The sequence below is a fragment of the Mastigoproctus giganteus genome, chromosome 7 (assembly GCF_048544385.1).
Source record: "Mastigoproctus giganteus isolate SK-2022 chromosome 7, ASM4854438v1, whole genome shotgun sequence".
Taxonomy (NCBI): domain Eukaryota; kingdom Metazoa; phylum Arthropoda; class Arachnida; order Uropygi; family Thelyphonidae; genus Mastigoproctus; species Mastigoproctus giganteus.
The window spans coordinates 93,355,046-93,375,785 of record NC_143581.1 but is presented as its reverse complement, the minus strand read 5'-3'; the positions used below and the strand labels follow the sequence as shown (position 1 = coordinate 93,375,785).

Here is a 20,740-nt window from a genome sequence, read left to right as displayed (position 1 = left end):
AGGGGTTATGCTATTAGTTAAGAAACACATAAAAACCAAGGAAGTGAAGCCAGTCGACATCGCTGGACAGTGCAGTGTTGAGTCAGTTTGGTGTGACATAAGCATTGGGAGATCAAAATTGAGAGTAGGAGTGTGCTATAGGCCTAATGACTCTGATGAGTATAATAAGAAACTGTACAGGGAAATAGAGTGGGCCAGTAAATCAGAGAGTCTTATAATGGGAGGTTTTAATTTCCCAGATATTGACTGGAATTTGGGGGCTGGTCACTCACACACTAGCAGGGCTTTTGTGGATTTATTGGATGATTGTTTTCTACATCAGCATGTTCGGGAGGCAACTAGAGGGAGTAATACTCTTGATTTGATTATCAGCGGTGATTCTTCATGCATTAAGAATCTGCAAATAAATGAACCACTAGGTGGCAGTGATCACAGTGTGCTGAAGTGGGATTTACTCAAAGAGGTAACTACCATTAGGGGTAAAGGGAAGGGTTTTTGCTTCCGTAAAGGCGACTACGATGGACTGAGACAGTATTTAAATTCTATACAGTGGGATCAACTGATGATGTTACCAACAGCAAATTCAAAACGGGAAGCATTCAAAGAACTTATCTTGGAAGCTATTAGGCTTTACATACCAACTAAGAAATATTGTTCAAGGTTTAGGCCAAAATGGATGTCAGATGAACTAATGAGGCATATGGCAGAGAAGAAAAATGCATGGGATACTTACAAATTAACACATGACACAGAAGCCTATGATAGATACAAGTTGATATGCAACCAAGTTACAAAGGAGGTTAGGCAAGCGAAGGCAGATTACGAGAAATCCTTGGCAAGGGATGCAAAGAAAAACAGCAAAGAGTTCTTTAATTATGTAAACTCTAGAAGGAAGGGGATGAATCAGATTGGTCCACTTGATATTGATGGGTCAACTGTTGATGACCCTGCTCAGGTAGCTAACAAACTAAATGAATATTTTGCATCGACATTCACACATGAGGAGTTATTCAGCGAGGGGAATGCCAGAGGTGTATTCAACTCTAGCAGTAAGCTACAGAATCTTGAAATAACTGGGAGTAAAGTGGAGGAGAAACTGTTGAAGATAAACACAAGAAAGGCACCCGGGGTTGATGGGATCTATCCAGTTATATTAAAGGAGGCAGCAAGGGAAGTAAGCAAACCCTTAGCCACAATTATGAGAGCTTCCTTGGACTCAGGGGAGCTACCCATAGACTGGAAATGTGCAAATGTGACCCCAATTCACGAAGGAGGATCAAAGGCTGACACAAGTAATTATAGACCTGTGAGCTGAACTTCTGTTCCAGGAAAATTAATGGAGGCACTGGTTAAAGAAGCGCTGCAGGATCATTTAGACAAGACTTCAGTTATAGCTCGGACACAGCATGGTTTTGTTAAGGGGAAGTCTTGCCTGACCAATTTGATTGGATACTATGATGCAGTCACAAAAGAACTGGATGCAGGGAATAGCTTTGATATTATATACTTGGACCTTAGAAAGGCTTTTGATACTGTTGCACATGGAAAACTGCTACACAAATTGGAGCAGTGTGACATTGGAGGCAAATTGCTGCTATGGATAAAGGGGTGGTTGAGGGGGAGAAGATAGAGAGTGGTAATCAATGGACACTGCTCATCATGGACTAATGTTATTAGTGGAGTCCCTCAGGGCTCAGTGTTGGGTCCATTATTGTTTTCTGTATTTATAAATGATATTGATGATGGTATATCAAGCTTAATGTCCAAGTTTGCAGACGATACAAAGGTTGGCAGGGTTGTCAAGGACACTACTGACACTATGCTACTGCAACAGGATTGGAAAGGTTGAGCAGATGGGCTGAGAGGTGGCAAATGAAGTTTAATATTGACAAATGTAAAGTACTACACATGGGAAACAGCAACCCCAGAGCAACGTATCAACTCTGTGGTACTACACTGACAGTGGTAGAGAATGAAAGGGACTTGGGGTTTGGTTGTGCAGGCAGATATGAAGTTTTCTGAGCAGTGCAGACAGGCTGCAAGAGTAGCTCATGGAGTATTGTCAATGATATGGGGAGGAGGGGTTATGCTATTAGTTAAAAAACACATAAAATCCAAGGAAGTGAAGCCAGTCGACATTGATGGACAGGGCAGTGTCGAGTCAGTTTGGTGTGACATAAGCATAGGTAAATCAAAATTGAGAGTAGGAGTGTGCTATAGGCCTAATGACTCTGATGAGTATAATAAGATACTGTACAGGGAAATAGAATGGGCCAGGGAAATAGAATGGGCCAGGAAATAGAAGGTTGGCAGGGTTGTTAAGGACACTACTGATACTATGCTGCTGCAACAGGATCTGGAAAGGTTGAGCAGATGGGCTGAGAGGTGGCAAATGAAGTTTAACATTGACAAATGTAAAGTACTACATATGGGAAACAGTAACCCCAGATCAACGTATCAACTCTGTGGTACTACGCTGACAGTGGTAGAGAATGAAAAGCACCCTGGAGGTAATTGTGCAGGCAGATATGAAGTTCTCTGAGCAGTGCAGACGAGCTGCAAGAGTAGCTCATGGTGTCTTGTCAATGATATACAGGAATTTTTCTAGCAGGGATAAGGATGTGATTATTCCCTTGTATAAGGCATTGGTCAGGCCACCCACACCTTGAGTACTGTATACAGGTCTGGAGGCCTCATTTCAAGAAGGATGTAGAGCTGCTCGAACGAGTACAGAGAAAGGCAACAAGATTAGTGAATGGAACAAAGGGTTGCTCTTACGAAGAAAGGCTTAAGTTTTGCAAATTACAGAGCCTGGAGACTAGGCATCGGCGAGGTGATCTGATAGAGGTGTATAAGGCTTTGAATGGCTTGAGCATGCTCAATGCCGATGGGATTCTTCCTCTTGCTCGGAATAATCACCTGAGAGGGCATAAATTCAAATTGAGGAAGGACGGATGTCGGATAGATGTGCGGAAATTTGCCTTTAGCCAGCGGGCAGTTGGTTTGTGGAATAGACTCCCATCGCTTGTTGTTGAAGTTGATAGCCTAAAGAAATTTAAGGCTCAGTTGGACAGGTATTTCGAACGAACGGAGGGGTGAAATGGGAGTAGTGGTTGGTTTTTTTTTTTTTTTTTATTTTTTTGGCTGATGCTGAATAAGCTTGCTTTCTTGCATCATATACCTCTACTAACGCTAATGCTAATGATATACATGAATTTTTCCAGCAGGGATAAGGAAGTGATTATTCCCTTGTATAAGGCAATGGTCAGGCCACACCTAGAGTACTGTATAGAGGTCTGGAGGCCTCATTTCAAGAAGGATGTAGAACTGCTGGAACGAGTACAGAGAAGGGCAACAAGATTAGTGAATGGAACAAAGGGGTACTCTTACGAAGAAAGGCTTAAGTTTTGCAAATTACAGTGTCTGGAGACTAGGCACCAGTGAGCTGATCTGATAGAGGTGTATAAAGCCTTGAATGGTTTGAGCATGCTCAATGCTGATGGGATTCTTCCTCTAGCTCAGAAAAATCACCTGAGAGGGCATAAATTCAAATTGAGGAAAGACAGATGTAGGTTAGACGTGCGGAAATTTGCCTTTAGCCAGCGGGTGGTTGGTTGTTGGAACAGACTTCCATCCCTTGTAGTGGAGGTTGATAGCCTAAATAAGTTTAAGGCTCAGCTGGACAGGTATTTTGAACGAACAGAGGGGTGAAGTGGAAGTGGGTTTTTTTTTTTTTGGCTGATGCTGCATAAGCTTGCTTTCTTGCATCAAATGCTCTACTAATGCTAATGCTACTGTGGGGGCCTGGTTTTGTCATGACATGACTGGTTGTTGTTAGCAAAAAACTCTCCATTCAAAGACAATGCTTCTAGCAATTATCTCTACTTGTTTCCAGCCCTGAGAATTATGATAACATAGCAGGAATAACATCCCCATAGAAATACACTGATAAAAAGAGATACTGACAGTAGTTGCAGATCACTAGACCCCACGAAGGAAGCAGTAACCAGATCCTTTTTTTTTTCTCTCTGAAGGTTTCTCACGCATGTAAAATAGGAAATTAGGTGCTAGTTTAACAGCAGTGATTACTTCTCAAAGCTTCCGACAGGGCAGAGCTACCTCTAAACCAGGCTTCACAGTCTAGGAATCTCAGATTCAAATCTTTATTACCGTGGTGGTGGTGGTGGTGGTGGTGGTTACAATGACTGGACTCACATCACCTATTTGTGTCACATTTACAATGACCTCAGCTCCCACTTCTTAATCAGGCACCTCCGTAGTCAGGTGGGCAGGAGCAGCAGTGCATAGCACATGCTTCTTGATTAGACCGGGGTTCGAGCCCATGAAAACCAAATACGGAGGATGCGGAAAGGTCAGGGAATGACCACTACATATCCTCGGAGCAATATGGCCTTAGTTGCTAATGCTCCTAAAAAAAAAAAAAAACGAAATAACCAAATAACTTCTTAATCATAAAAAGTGGGGGTCTGAGGACTTGAGGATACGTTTGTTGAAACCAAGTACACTTTTTACCTTCCCTAAGAGGTTGCAAGCAAAGCCTTCATTAGAAGACAGCTCCTTCATCACAGTGCGATTAACGCCATAAACCACTCCTCATTTACACTGACATGTTCCTGAGCTTCAATCTCGCTTTTTACTGTGGCATAGGACCTTTGGCATCGTACACTCCCCTGCAGTACCATTATTACAACTTGCTCTCTCTCTCTCGCTCTCTCACTACTGGCCTAAGTTTCTGGCTTTTGAAAAAAAAAAAAAAAAAGACAAATCATAATCATATTTATTTGAAGAACAGGCTTTTGCTTCCTCCAAGCTGTTTGCTGTTTGTTTATTTTTATAATTTTTTTTACTCCCCTTGGGGCAAGACTGCAGAGGAGACCTCTTTCCGTAGCCTTCTCCTCCTCTTTTTTCTTTCTTTTTTTTCTCCCTTTGTGGCCTTCCTCCTCATGGCATAGGCAGGTAATTGGAAACAGTTTATTTACCCAGAGATCAGTGCTACCTGGTTTTAACAACCAAACAAAACACAACACAACACATTCCACAAATATAGCAATACATTAATTTCAGGTCATTTTACAGAGTTTTCTATTAGCACAGTGCACAATGGCAGAGTTGATCCAATGTTCAGGAGACACTGCACATGTCCTCCTCCACATCAATAGAAGAGCTTTGATAGTTAACCATCAGTTTCACCAACGTTTGACTACCAAATGACTCTTCTTAGAATTTAGTCTCACAAATCTTTTCTCAGAATTTAGTCTCAAAAATCTTTTCTCAGAATTTTAGTCTTGTTAATCCCCAATATCACTCTGCTCAACTAAAATTAAGAGAACACACAGAAAACGTGTTGTAACTCGTGCAGCTTGTGATAAAGGAAGACAAAATTTAGTATGGTGGTGTGCCATAGAATAATGATGAAATGAGGAGACAGCGAGAAACTTTGGACATGTATAGGGGCTGTATGAGAATTACCAAAAAGGTCACATTGCAGATGATACAAGATGTTTGAAAATATGATCACATGGCATCAGTATGGTACTAACCCCTCCAATGGATAAACAGGCCTGAGAGTGGTGAACCTTGTTCAATATAAGGGCGGCGTGTCTAAGATTCTGTAGCAACAAATCCCATTCCTCCACCAGTGGTCTTACAATTAAACTATGAATAGACACAATTTGGCCTAAGTAGCCCTTGTGTAATTAAACCCAATAACAACAACCTTCACCAGTGCAGACCTTAGCTCACCAGGTGACTGAGGAGTTGGCTGTCAGCATGTAATGCAACACCCAAGGGCATCCCACACATGTTCGATCAGATTTAAGTCTGGCAATTGTGTTGGCCATGGCAGTGGCTGGACGTCTTCAGGTTCAAGATATCCCTCCACCACTTGAGCTCTATATGCAGTAGTGTTGTCATGCATGAAAAGAAAATCTGGGCCAACTGCACCCCTAAAAGGTTGCACATAGGGTTTGAGGATCTGTTCTTAGTACCTCTGCACAGTTATGGTATCCCTATCAAAAACATGAAGATAGGTGTGGCCATTAATCATTATTCCGGTCCACACGAGAACACCGCCTCTATTGTAAGTGTCCCTTTCTTCTTTGATGTTGGAGAGATGGTACTGCATTCCTCGTTGTCTCCAGATGAAACAACTTCAAGAATCTGTTTGTAGACTAAAAACTGACTCATCAGAAAACAGAACTGTACCCCATTTGTCGTGGCTCCAAGTCACATGTTCATGGCACCAGTTTTGGCGAACTCTATGGTGGTTTGAGGTTAATAGGATACAAACCACTGGCTTTGTTGTGTAGAGTCTACTCGAATTGAGCCTTCTTAAGACAGTCCAGTTGGAAATGTTTGCACCTATGACCGCAGCAACCTCAAGACACAGCTGATGACAGGATATCGTAAGGTTCTATTTTGCTGTTGTAGCCAGATAGCAGTCTTTTCTATTTGACATAGCCCTCGGGTGACTTTTTTGGCTATCCCACTGAGCAAACCAAAAAAATGGAAATGAAGTGATGTGGTCACAAGCAGTGTTTTTATAGGCATCAATAATTTGCATAATGTGGCTCTGTAAGGTGGTAGATTGATTCCTAGTAGATACTCAGAATTTGCATGCCAGGATGTCTCTATTATATCAAATATTTGTCTTCAGCAACACTGTTCGCGATAAAATATTCATGAAAAACATTTTGTTCTATTAATTTTGTCAAGCAGCGTATTATTGCACCTATTTGTTGAATGATGCTGTTTAATTCTGTATGTACTGAGTAAATGAGCCATTACATTGTTACCTCCCAACAGTTTTGCTATGGATTAAAAAAATTTCTTCTTCTTCTTCTTTTTTTTTTTTTTATATATATAACCAAAGAACATTTGTGTTCTTTTTACTCTTATTATTAGAATTATACATGCATAGGATACCATATATTAGAGGGGTGTGGATACGGCTAAGTATGAGGGTGGTTCAATAAAGAATCGCCCTCACCTACTTCCACATATCGCAGAGTCATGATATTTTGTGTGTAGCATCATACATATCTCTGAACTAAAGGTGTAAAATTTCAGCCCTGTGTCTTAATTTGTTTTTCTCTTACAGAGCTGAACGTGTGACGAAGTAGCATCATGGATAAAGTTGAAGCCAGAGCTGTAATCCCGGTATCTTGAAGGGGAAATCTAAAGAAATCCAAGAGGAGATGACTGTTGTATATAAGGATGAAGCCCCATCCTATGGCATTGTGAAGCACTGGCATAGACAGTTTTGGCGTGGTTAGACATCAGTAAAATCTGAGCCCATTCCAGGTCGTCCCCATTCAGCCATTGATGACAGCACAATCAGAAAAGTGGAGTTGTTAATCATGGAAGATCGCCAGATATCTGTGTGTGAATTGTCCCAGGGGGTGAAGATTAGTGTGGGCTCTGTTGAAACAGTCCTTCACAACCAACTCCATTTACGGAAATTGAGTGCAAGATGGATTCCCCGATTATTGACTGGTTTCCAGAAGGCTGATTGACAACAGAAATCACAAGAGTTGTTAGCCCTGTGCCAAAAAAATTAGGAAGACTTTTTCTCTCATCTAATCACTCGGAATGAAAGTTGGATATATCATTTCGACCCTGAAAGTAAAAAGCAGTCCATGGAATGGTGACATCATGGTTCCCACACTCCAAGAAGGTAAGGGTCCAAGTGTCAGCAGAAAAAGGTCTTGCTGACAGTGTTTTGGGATGAAAAAGGCGTAATAATAACTGATTACCTGCCGAAAGGTAGAACAATTACAGATGCCTATTATGCCAACTTACTCAAAAAATTATGGGAGAAAATCAAAACATGTAGGCATGGCATGCTGTCCAAAGGTGTGAGAATGCTTCAAGACAATGTCCCAGTTCACACTTCTGAAATTGCAACAACACAAGTGGCCACTTGTGGACATGAAATACTGCCCCATCCAGCCTACTCACCTGATCTTGCACCATCAAACTTCTTGTTTCCTTCCCTCAAATCATTTCTTTGGGGGACCCACTCCCCTGACAACAAGAAATTCATTTCTGCAACAGAGTCATGGTTTAAAGAGCAACCTCACCATGTCTACAAAACCAGTATCCACAGACAGGAAAAATGTGTAAATCTTCTGCATGATGACTATGTAGAGAAGGACTAAAAGCTGTGCTGTGCCAAGAATCAACAGGCTAGCACCTCTGCAGCTAGGTCAGGGCGATTCTTTATTGACCATTGCAGTTTGTTGTTGTTGTTATACATATTATTATATAGTGAATTAGCATCTAAAGTGATATTCTGCTGTGTGTATTATGTCTGTACAAGTGGCATTCTGTACAAGAGTTACAGAATGCTCAACAAAAATGTTTTCTGTCTTTATTTTGAGAAAAGGAAAGTAATTGTAAGAACTGTATATACAGAGATAGAAAGAGAGGTTGTAAGAGGATGTCCTCAGGGCTCTGTGATCGGTCCTCAGGCCTGGTGCATGATCATTGATGAGTTTTTAATGCAGAACTATATTGGGATTGATGATACGGCATATGCTGATGACCTTCTCTTCTTGATATACGGTAATGCTCGGTCACATCTAGAAGAACAGTCTGCGAGAATTATGTGGGATCTGATGGAATGGTCTAAGATATATGGTCTGAAAATCTCAGAAAAGAAGATTGTGCAGTTACTATTGAAAGGTCAACTCAGTATGAGTAGACACCGTCTTGTGAGGACTCAAAGAGTGTCTGTAAGATATGTAACATCTGTTAAGTACCATGAGGTGGTGATAGGAGAGCGAACGAATTTTGTCCCTTATGCTAAATATTTAAAACAGAAAATTAGAATATTATCTGCAAAGTTAAAAAGAGTCATTAGAATTGACTGGGGTATCAAAGGTTGTGCATTAAACTTGCTATATGATTGTTTATTTGTACCTATGCCTCAGCAGCTTGGCTACACAGGATGACTAATTCATTGATAAAAAAGCATATATTGCAGTCCCAAAGATTTGCCCTCCTATCTATCACTAGAGTGTGCAGGACAGATGCTCTCCAGGTGATTTCAGATAGATTACCTGGTGATCTGCAGATAATTTTATCTGCATTGATATATTATACAAGGCATAATGTAAGGAAGGTTGTCTTGGCTGTGAGTTCATGCCCAGAGGAGGGGAGGCTGTATACCAGACAGGATGTTAATGTTGTTATTTTGGTTTTTAGGAGCATTAGCAACTAAGGCCATATTGCTCCGGGAATATGCGGTGGTCATTCCCTGACCTTTCCGCATCCCATATTTGGTGGTGACGGGCTCGAACCCCGGTCTAATCAAGAAGTGTGTGCTACGCACTGCTGCTCCTTCCCACCTGGCTACGGAGGCACCTTGGATGTTAAAGTAGAGAAAAAGAGAATATTGTCAGAACTGATGCAAGTATGGCAGATGAGGTGGGAAACATCCAAAAAAGGAAGAGTTCCTTATATGTTTCTACCTAAAGTGAATATTATAGAAGAAAGAAAATCTGACAACAGTTCGGAGTATATGTGGCCTTCCTTCTTACTGGGCATGGGCTCGCAAAGAGACTGTATATGAGTTGGGTCTGGTGAGAGATCAGAACTGCACTTGTGGAGAGCAGGAAACATCAGAACATATTCTGTTTTATTGCAGCTAGTATGTTGATCTTAGGAATCAACTAGAATTATTATTGGGTGGTTTTGAGCGGAGTATGTTATGGACCATGTTTGTGAAGAAGTACAGATTTTGTTATTTTAACGAGTTTATACATGCTGTGTTTAAAAAAAGAGAGTATATCAAAGCTGGATAGTAGAGCCCACCTCCCAGTGGCAGGGATGGAAACCAGGTCCACTGGGATAAAAAAAAAAAAGTAAAGTGCAGCCATTATCAACCCACTGCAGGATGGAAGCCTCCTCAACAATTCATGCTGAGGGAAACGGACCATAATCTGCCACGCTGGTCTAGTGCGGGTTGGAAGATCAACCGTATTCAGCAGTCGGGGGCTTGAACCCCAGTCTACTCAAAGAGCATGTGCTACTGCACTCCTGCTCCTGATCACTTGGCTACGGAGGCTGGGATAAGCGAGGTTAACAATGAATCTAACGTCTATCTCACTTGGCTTGGGCCAAGTGGCATAAGAGCTCTCGTAGTTTATATTTTGAGTTATTTTAGTTGTGTTGAATTGTTAAATTGAAAGTTTAGAGTTTTAATGGCCAAGTCTAAGTGACATTAAGCACTATGACACATATAAGCCTAGATTTGGGCGGTGGTGCTTAATGGCACTTTGAATGAATGTACAAGTGGCAAAACTACTATACTGCCATGGAGTTCCCGGGGAACACCATTACTTATCTTTCATGAATATGAAAGAAAATAAGCAATATATCCCAATTTTTTCAACTGTAGTGTGTGTGTAGTGAACAAACAGTTCCCTTTTGTCTGACTTTCCATTTTAAAGTTATTTTATTTATTTCTTCTTTTTGGTAGAAAAGTGAATGACATTCCACTGTCATGGACTGTCACTCTTCAAAAAGAAATCTCTGTTCTGTTCTCTTTTGCATTTAGTGGAAAGAGTACAGGAATACCTCACATAGCGCAGTTTACAAATTGAAAAAAAAATTGACTGCATTATGCACCAATACATTTGATATGTATGTATGTATTATAATGCCAGCACGTAGGCCAATGTGTTATGGATTCAAGACCATTCTGACTGTTGTCGAAACTCCCATTATATACAGACTCTGCTAGCTTTCATACATTAGTAAACATTCTAGATTCCGAGAGGTGAGGTCATTGATTGTGCATAAGCTGTACAAATATTTTTTTTCTGTGTATTTTTATTAAAGATTACTTTTTAAAAACATTACACCTTTATACGCAAATATGAGTGGAAAGAAGAAATGTAATGGCGCTGAGTGTTCTTCTAGATCCAAACATCGAATGAGGTATGAAAGTAAGGCAGGTGTTGCAAAATGACATTCAATGTTATAATGCAGATAAAAAGAAGAAAAAACTGTGCAAACTAAGCTGATCAGTTATTTTTCAAAATAAAAGTACAGAACATACTTTACTTATATTCTTTTGGTATGTACATACTGCAATAAAAATCATTTCTACTGTATTTACTAGTATTTTTAATTTTTATCATTTTAGTTTCTTTTTTTGCAAGAACTTCGTGTGCATCAATTTATAGTAAACAAACACCTTATAATTTTGCAACTCAACCCATATAATCAAATTGTCGGAACGCATTACATTAAAATACATACTAATAATACCTCGACCAGCGTGGTTTCACATAGCACAGTATTTTTTTTTGAATGAATTAACCGTGCTATGCGAGGTATTCCTGTATATTTACTTTGCTTTGGAAGAATGACTTATTTATCAATGAGTGCATATCTAAATTCTGTGTAATATTGCACCGCACTATGAATACAAACACTGAGTGATCACTGAATTATGACCATCTACCATGCTGGGCCAACGTTCACAAAGATAACAGCCACTGCCTATGCATTCACTACACTAGATGTCTGAAGATGTCTGTAGGGATCTGCAAAGCTTTCCAAGGCACAGAAATAGATGAATCAACCCATAAGTGTTCAAATTGGATTGAGGTCAGGCGAATTTGGTGGCCAACAAAGATGGATGATATCTTCAGTGTCGGTCTGGTGACATGGCACAATTATTGTCTTGGATAATCCTGTTTCTGTCCAAGAAAAAATGCAACATGGCAGGGTGCATATGGTCTCCTAAGCGCTGCAGTAGACTTCACCAGTGAAGCATTGGTCCATATGCCCCAGAGGTCCTAGTTCTTGCCAGAAAAACATACTCCATAGGAAGCAACCACTTGCCACCTGCCTGGATAGTGGGCACCATGCACAATGACCCATGTTTGCTGCGGCATACACAAAGGTGTCTGTCGGAAAGTTGCACCAGGTATTTGGACTCATCTGACCAGCACAGTCATTTCTATCCCTCCACTGTCTAATCAGCGTGCTGTTGCCACCACAGCATTGCTGTCGACAATCAGCAGCAAGGAGAGAGTGTCTCTTGATTCATCTGCTGTGGAACCCAATATGTCTGAGTGTGCAGTGCATCATCATTTGGGATATTGTTCTTGCAATCCCGATATTGTATTGTAATGTCAACTGTTGCACGGTGACTTGCCATTGAATCTGTATAATAGCACACTTTGCTCACTACATCCACAAGCAACTGACAAGACATGTCATTTGAATGTGCATGTCAAGACATGCACATTCAAGTGAGATGTTAAAATTTTTAATATCATTTTAAGACAAATTTAGTAAATCTCTAACATCATTTCAGGCAGTATTGATGCTTTCTTCAAAACATTATCAATACTGATGTTAGCAACCTTTTTTTTTTTCAAATTTTTATTGCTCTATAAAGTCAGTTTTTTTTTTTTTTTTTTCATGTAATATTACTATTAATTTACAACTGATAAAACAAACAGCTTTGGCTAATTAGGCTTTAGGATATCTAGAAAAAAACAAGGAAAACTTAATACTATCACTGAATATTTTTTATAAAATTTTATAAAACTGCTAAAGTATGAAAAGCTTGAAACATATCAACATTTGTGTAAAACTATATAACTTGATACAGCAACAAAATTAACCACCAACAAAAGTACAAGGACTGGTACAAAAGTAATGCCTCCTAATGTTTTGCTTTCAAATGTGGCACCATAGATTATTTCGTGTGTCACTGAGCAGTCACTAGAGGTCTCTAGTTTCACCATACTGAGTGGCACTGTGATCGATCTAGTGAGTGCAGCAAACAGATAGTTCAAAATGGTGGAAGTCAGATATACATATCAAGCAAAGAGTGGTAATTGAATTTCTTACCAAGGAAGAAGTGACGCCTATTGAAATCCACATGCATCTCGAAAATGTTTATGGCAACAGTACTGTAGATGTGAGTAGTTAGAATTTGGGTAAGACACCTTAAGAGTGGGGAAAGTGATACTGTTAACAACCCCCAAAGCAGCCGACAAGTAACGGCAGTGATGATAGACAACAAGAGCTGGATTGACATGATGATCAAAGAGAACTACTGCATCACAACACGTGAATTGTGCAATGCAGTAGGTATAGAGAAACCCGCCGTGATAACCATCATAAAGGAACTAGGCTACAACAAGGTTTGTGTCTGGTGGGTTCCGAAAATGCTAACACATGAGCAGCACAAAGAAGCCCAGAAAGTCATCTGTATGAAACTTCTCCAGTGCTACAAGAGTGAAGGAGAGGTTTTACTTTTACACACAGTCACAGGTGATGAAAACCGTGTCCACCATTATGACCCTGAAACAAAGAGACAGTTGATGGAGTGGCACCATCAAAATTCACTGGATTAGAAGAAGTTCAAAAGACAGCCTTCTGTCGGTAAAGCTATGCCGACAGTGTTTTGGGACAAAGATGGGGGTCTTGGTTGTGGACTTTTTGGAGTGTGGCACCACAATCAACTTAGATCGATATGTGGAAATGGAAAAGTTGAAAGCCTGCATCCATAGAGTTCAACAGACAAAAACCTTAATGAGGTTCTTTTCTATGACAATGCATGACCCCACATACCAGTCTGCGAACGATGGAGGACATTATAAAATTCGGGTGAACTGTTCTTCCTTACCCCTCTCATAGCCTGGATCTTGCACCTTCCGACTATCACCTCTTCAGCCTGCTGGAGGATGCACACCATGGAACCCATTTTACAGATGACCACCAGCTCAAGCACAGTGTTCACAAAGTCCTCCAGAGCAAGAATAAGGACTTTTACAGAATTGGAATACAGCGTCTGACTCAGAGATGGCAGAAGTGCATAGAAATTTATGGTGAATTGTGGAAAAATAAGTGTTTATTAATGATTGAGGATTAATTGATGTAAAAGGCATAGCTGTAGGAATTAAATTTTCTGAGGAAAAAAATAGGAGGCATTACTTTCATTATTTCGTACTGCTCCTCGTAATATCAACCATATTGTTAATATTAAGTCTAAATAAATTAAATAATGCTTAATTAAATTAATAAATGATTTTACATCAAAATTATACAAAGTAAAGAAAAATATTTACTTCACTTTACCTTTAGTTCTTGAACGATACTATTGTGTTTTAATTTTGCTGTATTTTCTTCCTCAATGCAGAAGTCCCAACCACTGAAGATCAGATTGCAGTATTTATTAAGATTTCCTTCAGTATTAATTAAAGTTTCATAAACACTCTCACCTGTGCTGAAAAATTTTAAATTTGGTTATTACAATAAGTTTTTTTTTTTTGTTTTAAAGCAGTCTCAGGGTAGCTGATGGATATGAAAATTTATTCTACTGTAAATACAAGATATTTGTAGCAATCAGAAGTCTACTGGCTACCTTGCACATAGTACAGGGGTTGGCAATACTTAAAGAATGGTGTCCCAAGTTCCCTCTGGTGTAGAAACGCATACACTGGTGCCAGTTTTATTTTAGTATGGAAGGTGGGAGTGGAGCAGAATTATTCTGCTGGCACTTAGGGATTTGTGAAATTAAGGGAATTTCACTTTAATTTGGACTAGGTCTATTTTTATTTCTGTTAAGTTCAGTATATTTTTTGTATTTAAACCTGGCAGTGATGATACCCCCACATATAGAAAAAATGGTGGCAAAGTAACCAATAGGCACCCATTTTTTTCAATTTTTTTTGGAAACATTTTGGGACTTTTTGAATTCTTCTTGAACAGTGCCAATATTGCAACTTTTTTTAATGGATTGCAATACTTACTGTATGTAACTTTTTTAAGTTTAAAAAAAATATTAAATTTTTAAAACATGCAGTTTTTTACACCTTTTATTTTCAAAAAAAAAATTATTTTGCTAAAAATTACAAAAAAAAAAAAAAAGTATTAAATATAAAGCTGAAATGTACTTCACTTATCCTCATCCATTTTCAAATTTCAAAGAACGGTTAAGTGTGTGAAATTTCAAACTGCACATGTGCACATATTTCTTTTCAAGAAGTTTGTGTTTAATGGAACTGAATATCCTATAGTTGATCACGAAGACTGTGGGAAAAGAACATTACACAGCTATTATGATTATGAATAAAGACATTTTATATTAAAATTAACCACATAGTGCAAGAAAGCACTAGACTTCTGCTGTACCAGCAAAAAAAGTGATTAATTATAAAAATAATAAATAATAAAATAAAATAAGCCAGCTATGTAGGTATCTATCCGGCTCACCTTTGAATTACCTCAAGCTGTCAGCCTCATCTACCCATGGAGACAAGTTATTCCAGTAATTTACAACTTGCTGTCTAAAAGAAAATGTCCTACAGTCCTGTCCTTCTACCCCATAATGTGCATTTATGATATGAAGTTGAAGAATTATTTATAACAGTAAAGATATCACTCTTATTCATTGCTAAGCTTTTCTAACCATCTTTAGTCTATCTCAGTCATCCTGAAGACGTTGTGCATCTTGGTGTTGATCATTAACTGCTCTACTGATGTTGACATCATCTACGAATTTTAACATCATGCCCTCTATCTTTTCATTAATGTCATTTAGGAAAATCAAAAACAGCAGAGCACTTTTTGTTCTTGTGGTGGAGATGCAGTGAACTTTGTCCATCCAGTAATGAGATATCTGAATTTTTTTTTTTTTTTTTTTTTATGGACAGATTTTTCTAATTCAAATGCAATCAATTATACAGATCAAAAGTTAAATACTAAAATTCACACTTATATAATTATAACAGATATTTTAATTTTTAAGTTAAAATTTTTGATGAAGCTTTATCACCAAAGCCCCTAGTAGAGGATTAAGATGAAAATCAACATGCCCATTTTTAAATGGTAAACATATATATGATGAGGAAACAATCAAGTAGAGTAAAATCCTCTATTTAATATCGACCTTCACTGCAGCAGAGGCAGATGCAGGATTAGTGCATTTTTGCACAGTAGAGAGATAGTAGATCCAGGTCCAGCTGTTGTTAGTTTGTTATTTGGTTTTTTAGGAGCATTAGCAACTAAGGCCATATTGTTCCAGGAATAAGTGGTGATCATTCCTTGACCTTTCCGCATCCTTCGTATTTGGTGGTCACGGGCTCGAACCCCGGTCTAATCAAGAAGCGTGTGCTATGCACTGCTGCTCCTGCCCACCTGGCTACGGAGGCGCCTCCAGGTCCAGCTCCTCGTGCCTAGGGACAGGCACTAGGCAGCAGCTGCCCAGGTGGTGGGCTGCTCCCTGGTGGCAAAGTGGCCTGGCACAAAGAACACAACAATACACTCACATATATACACTTCACACTTTTTCAGGCCGTTTTGTAGATATTCTACACCATCACAGGATTTCTAGGTGAAGATGGGCGATTGCCTAGGGGCAACCCTAATTCATGAATACACACACACAGACACATCCCTGTCTACTCAGGGCACTCACTGATGTGCAAATCATTTTTAAAAATAATTTCAAAAGAACCATTATTCAAATAAATTCTGCTGCACTTTTCTAATAAGTAGCCTTAGTAATTTCTGCTTTATTTTACTTAAATGCCAATTTTAAACTCAATAAAAAAAATAACTAAAATAACAAAATACCTATACCACAAAAATGTCATTTTTCTTTTTCTTTTTTTTTTTTTTTTTTCATATTTTTAACAAAAATTTCTAAACAAAAATAAAAATATTTTGTTCAGAGAGTATTGTCGAATGCAGCTTTTATTTATAAGAAATATCATACACATACAGAAATATGATATAGTTGTTGTTGTTGTTGTTGTATTTGGGTTTTTTGGCATAAGGGCCTCTTGGGCCATATTGTGCCTGTTCACGATTTGTTTGTCACTATGATCACAGTCTATTATACAGATTTATGTGTTTCAAATAATTAAACAGTTCCTCGAAATTTGCTTCATTGCCAAGAATATGAAATAAGGTTAAGTGTTCCTGTAAGTTGGACAGGGAGATAAAGCTTGATTTTCTGACTATTGAAAGTTGGGGACATTCTATGAGGACGTGTTTTATTGTTAGCTGTGACTGATAAAAGAAACACTGAGGAAGATTCCCTCCCATAAGCAAATACAGGTGAGTTAGATGCGAATGGCCGATGTGGAGCCTTGCTAGAATCACTTCCTGTCGCCTGCTTCTCCTGGAACTAGATGTCCACAGTTGTGGCTCTTTTTTTATCTGCAGCAGTTTATTATTGGTTTGAGTTTTCCAAAGGAGAGACCATTGTTTCCTGCATGTTGTTTTAATGGCAGATTTGTGATCAGTGTAGGGAACTTTTAGTTGTCTGGAAGATCCCGAGTCGGGATGTTTTGCAGCAGCATCCGCAAGTTCATTACCTGAGATGCCAACTTGACCAGGGATCCAGCAGAAGGTAACCTTCTGATTGACTATTTGATAGTGAAATAACTTAGATCGGATCTCTTTAAGAATGGGGTGAGAGGAAGAAAAAATAGATTGAATGGCAGTGATTGCGCTTAAGGAGTCTGTATATATCAAAGATTCCTTGATATGGTACTTGTTTATATTATCTAGAGCCAGTTTATATGATACAGTAGATACAACTTATTGTATATACATTAATATGGAAATTCAACTTTAGGTTAATGAAAATATGTGGGTTAAACTTGCACCAATTCTGATTCAGAGAATTACATGAATGTAAGAAGAGAAGCCTGAATCAAGAAAACATAAGGCCTGTGCCATTACTGTTCCAATTTGCTTTTCACATGTTTTCTATGATTCAACCACTTTTTATACTTCAATCTACAAAATAAAGAAATAAAGAATAATTTGTCTTTTAGAATTAAAGAGTAATTTCAATACCTGGATAACTACAGGTACTGAAAAAGTCATTGGTTAAGGAAATAATGGTTAAAGAAGTGCTGCAGGATCAACTAGACAAGACTGCAGTTATAGTTCAGACACAGCACGGATTTGTGAAAGAGAAGTCTTGTCTGACAAACTTGATTGCATACTATGATGTGGTCACAAAGGAATTGGATGCAAAAAATAATTTTGATGTCATATACTTGGGTTTTAGGAAAGCTTTTGATACGGTGGCACATAGAAGACTACTGTACAAATTGGAGCAGTATGACATTAAAGGCAAGTTGCTACAATGGATAAATGTATAGTTCAGTGGGAAAAGACAGAAAGTGATTATCAATGGATACTGCTCTTCGTGGACAAATGTTATTAGTGGAGTCCCCCAGGGTTCAGTGTTGGATCCATTGTTGTTCTCAGTATTTATCAATGATATTGAAGAAGGTATATCAGGGTTAAAGTCTACGTTTGCAGACGATACGAAGGTAGGCAGGGTTGTTATTGACAGTAATGATAATACATTACTGCACAGGATCTGGAAGAGTTGAGCAGATGTGCTGAGAGGTGGCAACTGAAGTTTAACATTGATAAATGCAAAGTACTGTATATGGGCAGCAGCATTAACCCCAGAGTAACATATCAACTGGGTGGTACTACACTCAGGGTAGTGGAGAATGAAAAGGGCTTGGGAGTAACTGTGCAGTCAGATATGAAGTTTTCTGAGCAGTGCAGACAGGCGGCGAGTAGATCCTGGTGTCTTGTCAATGATAAACAGGAATTTAGCTAGCAGGGATAAGAAAGTGATTGTCCCCTTGTATAAGACAATGGTAATGCAACACCTTGAGTACTATATACAGGTCTGGAGGCCGCATTTTAGGAAAGATGTGGAGCAGCTGGATTCTTCTTCTTTTTTTTATGAAAACGACAAACACAACAGGTATTAGAACCTATGGTACTTAGTACAATGCTTGGGTTGGAGGTTGAGAAGACGAAAGTAGATATTTGTTAACATTAGACTTGAACTTCTGTAGACTATAATTTTCAGGAAATATGTATGAAGGAAGGTTGTTCCAGAAAACAGCAGTTGAATGAATAAACAAGGAAGATGAAAAGTTGGTTGTGTGAGTTTGAAGTTGGACAGTAAATGGATGTTGGCTAGTGGTGGCATGTGCTTGGACTGTTTTGAAAGAGAGAGAGAGAGGGAATTATAGACGCCAATTCAGAAGAACAGTGCCCATGGAAGTATCTGTAGAAAAGGCATGCAGCAGAAACAGTACGTCTGTGAGACAGAGAGTGGAGAGACTGTTACAGATTAGTCATTAATTAACCTAAATCCCCTCTTCTGAATGAAATCTAGAAGCCTGAGAGAGGTTTTGGTGCACCGCCCCAGATGGGAACAATATTCCATGGTAGGGTGGATTTGCGATTTGTACAGAGTGAACAGCTGTTCAGAAAAAGTAACGCCAAGAGCGAAAGAGAAAACCAAGTTTTTTAGATGCAGAGGAAGCAATATTTGTAATGTGCTTGTGTCAAGGGAGATTAGAAGTAAGGGTAATATCCAAAAGCGATATATCATTTTGCCTAGAAATCGGAGAGTCACAAAAGATAAGCATAGGAGCAGAAGAATCCTTTTTGTGAGATATAAGACAAGACTAAGTTTTAGAAGGATTGAAATCAACTAAGTTGTCTTTGCCCACACCGGAGAATTACCTGGAGATCGGCGTTTAAGGAATTGGTAGCGGATATTCGAGAAGTTGAAGATGATTAGGCAGGGCAAGGTTTCTCAAAAATGGAAAGTGGAATGCAATGTCCTATCATCGACAAAACTATGGAGAGGATTTCCAGTCAATGGGAGAAGGTCATCAATATACAAGAGGAAAAGAGTGGGGGGAAAGAACTGAACCTTGGGGAACACCAGCATTAATGGAGAAGTTAGAAGACAGAGAGCCATCTAGCATCACCCTCAGTGTAGACGCCTCCATAGCCAGGTGGGCAGAAGCAGCAGTGTGTAGCATGCACTTCTTGATTAGACCGGCGTTCGAGCCCATAACCACCAAATACAGAGGATGCTGAAATGTCAGGGAACGACCACCGCATATCCCTGAGCAATATGGCCTTAGCTGCTAATGCTCCTAAAAACCAAATAACAAACAAACACCCTCAGTGAGAAAACTGGATAACCAGTTTCCCAAAGACTAATAGTTTAACAGTAGCTGCAGGCAGAATTGAAGAATCACCTTCACCTCTGCCTGCGGCTACTGTTAAACTATTAGTCCTTGTATCTCCCCAAGCTAGCAGTTTTCCGACCCATCTAACACTGCCTCGATAGCATCAGCAAATATTCTTGCACCCTTTCTATTTAAGTGTATCCCATCCCTGTAGAAGCAGTCTCTCCTGTTAACAAGTACAGACAAGGCTGAAAAAAATTCTATCCCTTGAACCTTGCACAATCTTTCCAGGGCCGAAATGATCGACAAGGCCCTCATCATATACTCCTTTCTATCATGTCTGGGCAGAATTGCAGACACTTTCAAATTCAACCCCAATTCCCATCTTTTTTTTCAACAGTGACCTGTATTTGTTAAGTAATTCTGCCGGTCTCCTACTCTTAATATCATTAGTGCCAACGTTTTACAACAATATCACCTTTTGTGCCCTTAAAAGATGACATCCGCTCTACAACGTCATCAACCTTTGCCCCGGGCAGACATACCCTGGTCCTGTTCCACCTATCCTTTTTACAAAGCATGTTCCCTGAAGGTGATTCTTGCACAACTTCTATTAGAATAAGTAGCAACCTGGAGCGAGACGTGTTGGAGGTTTCAGGGACGGATGGTAGTCATCGTGGAATAGGTGGGTATATGGGATGTGTTAGGGA

The 20,740-nt window shown here is 39.3% G+C and overlaps 1 protein-coding gene across 1 annotated transcript in view; it reads right to left on the bottom strand.

The window, feature by feature from the left end:
• The window catches only part of LOC150083080 (transmembrane channel-like protein 7), a 338,378-nt gene that overhangs the window by 210,020 nt on the left and 107,618 nt on the right, over nt 1–20,740 (bottom strand). The window contains exon 8 of the mRNA XM_090378384.1: nt 14,131–14,278. Coding sequence (XP_090234510.1) covers nt 14,131–14,278 — 148 coding nt within the window. The remainder of the gene's footprint in view (nt 1–14,130; nt 14,279–20,740) is intronic.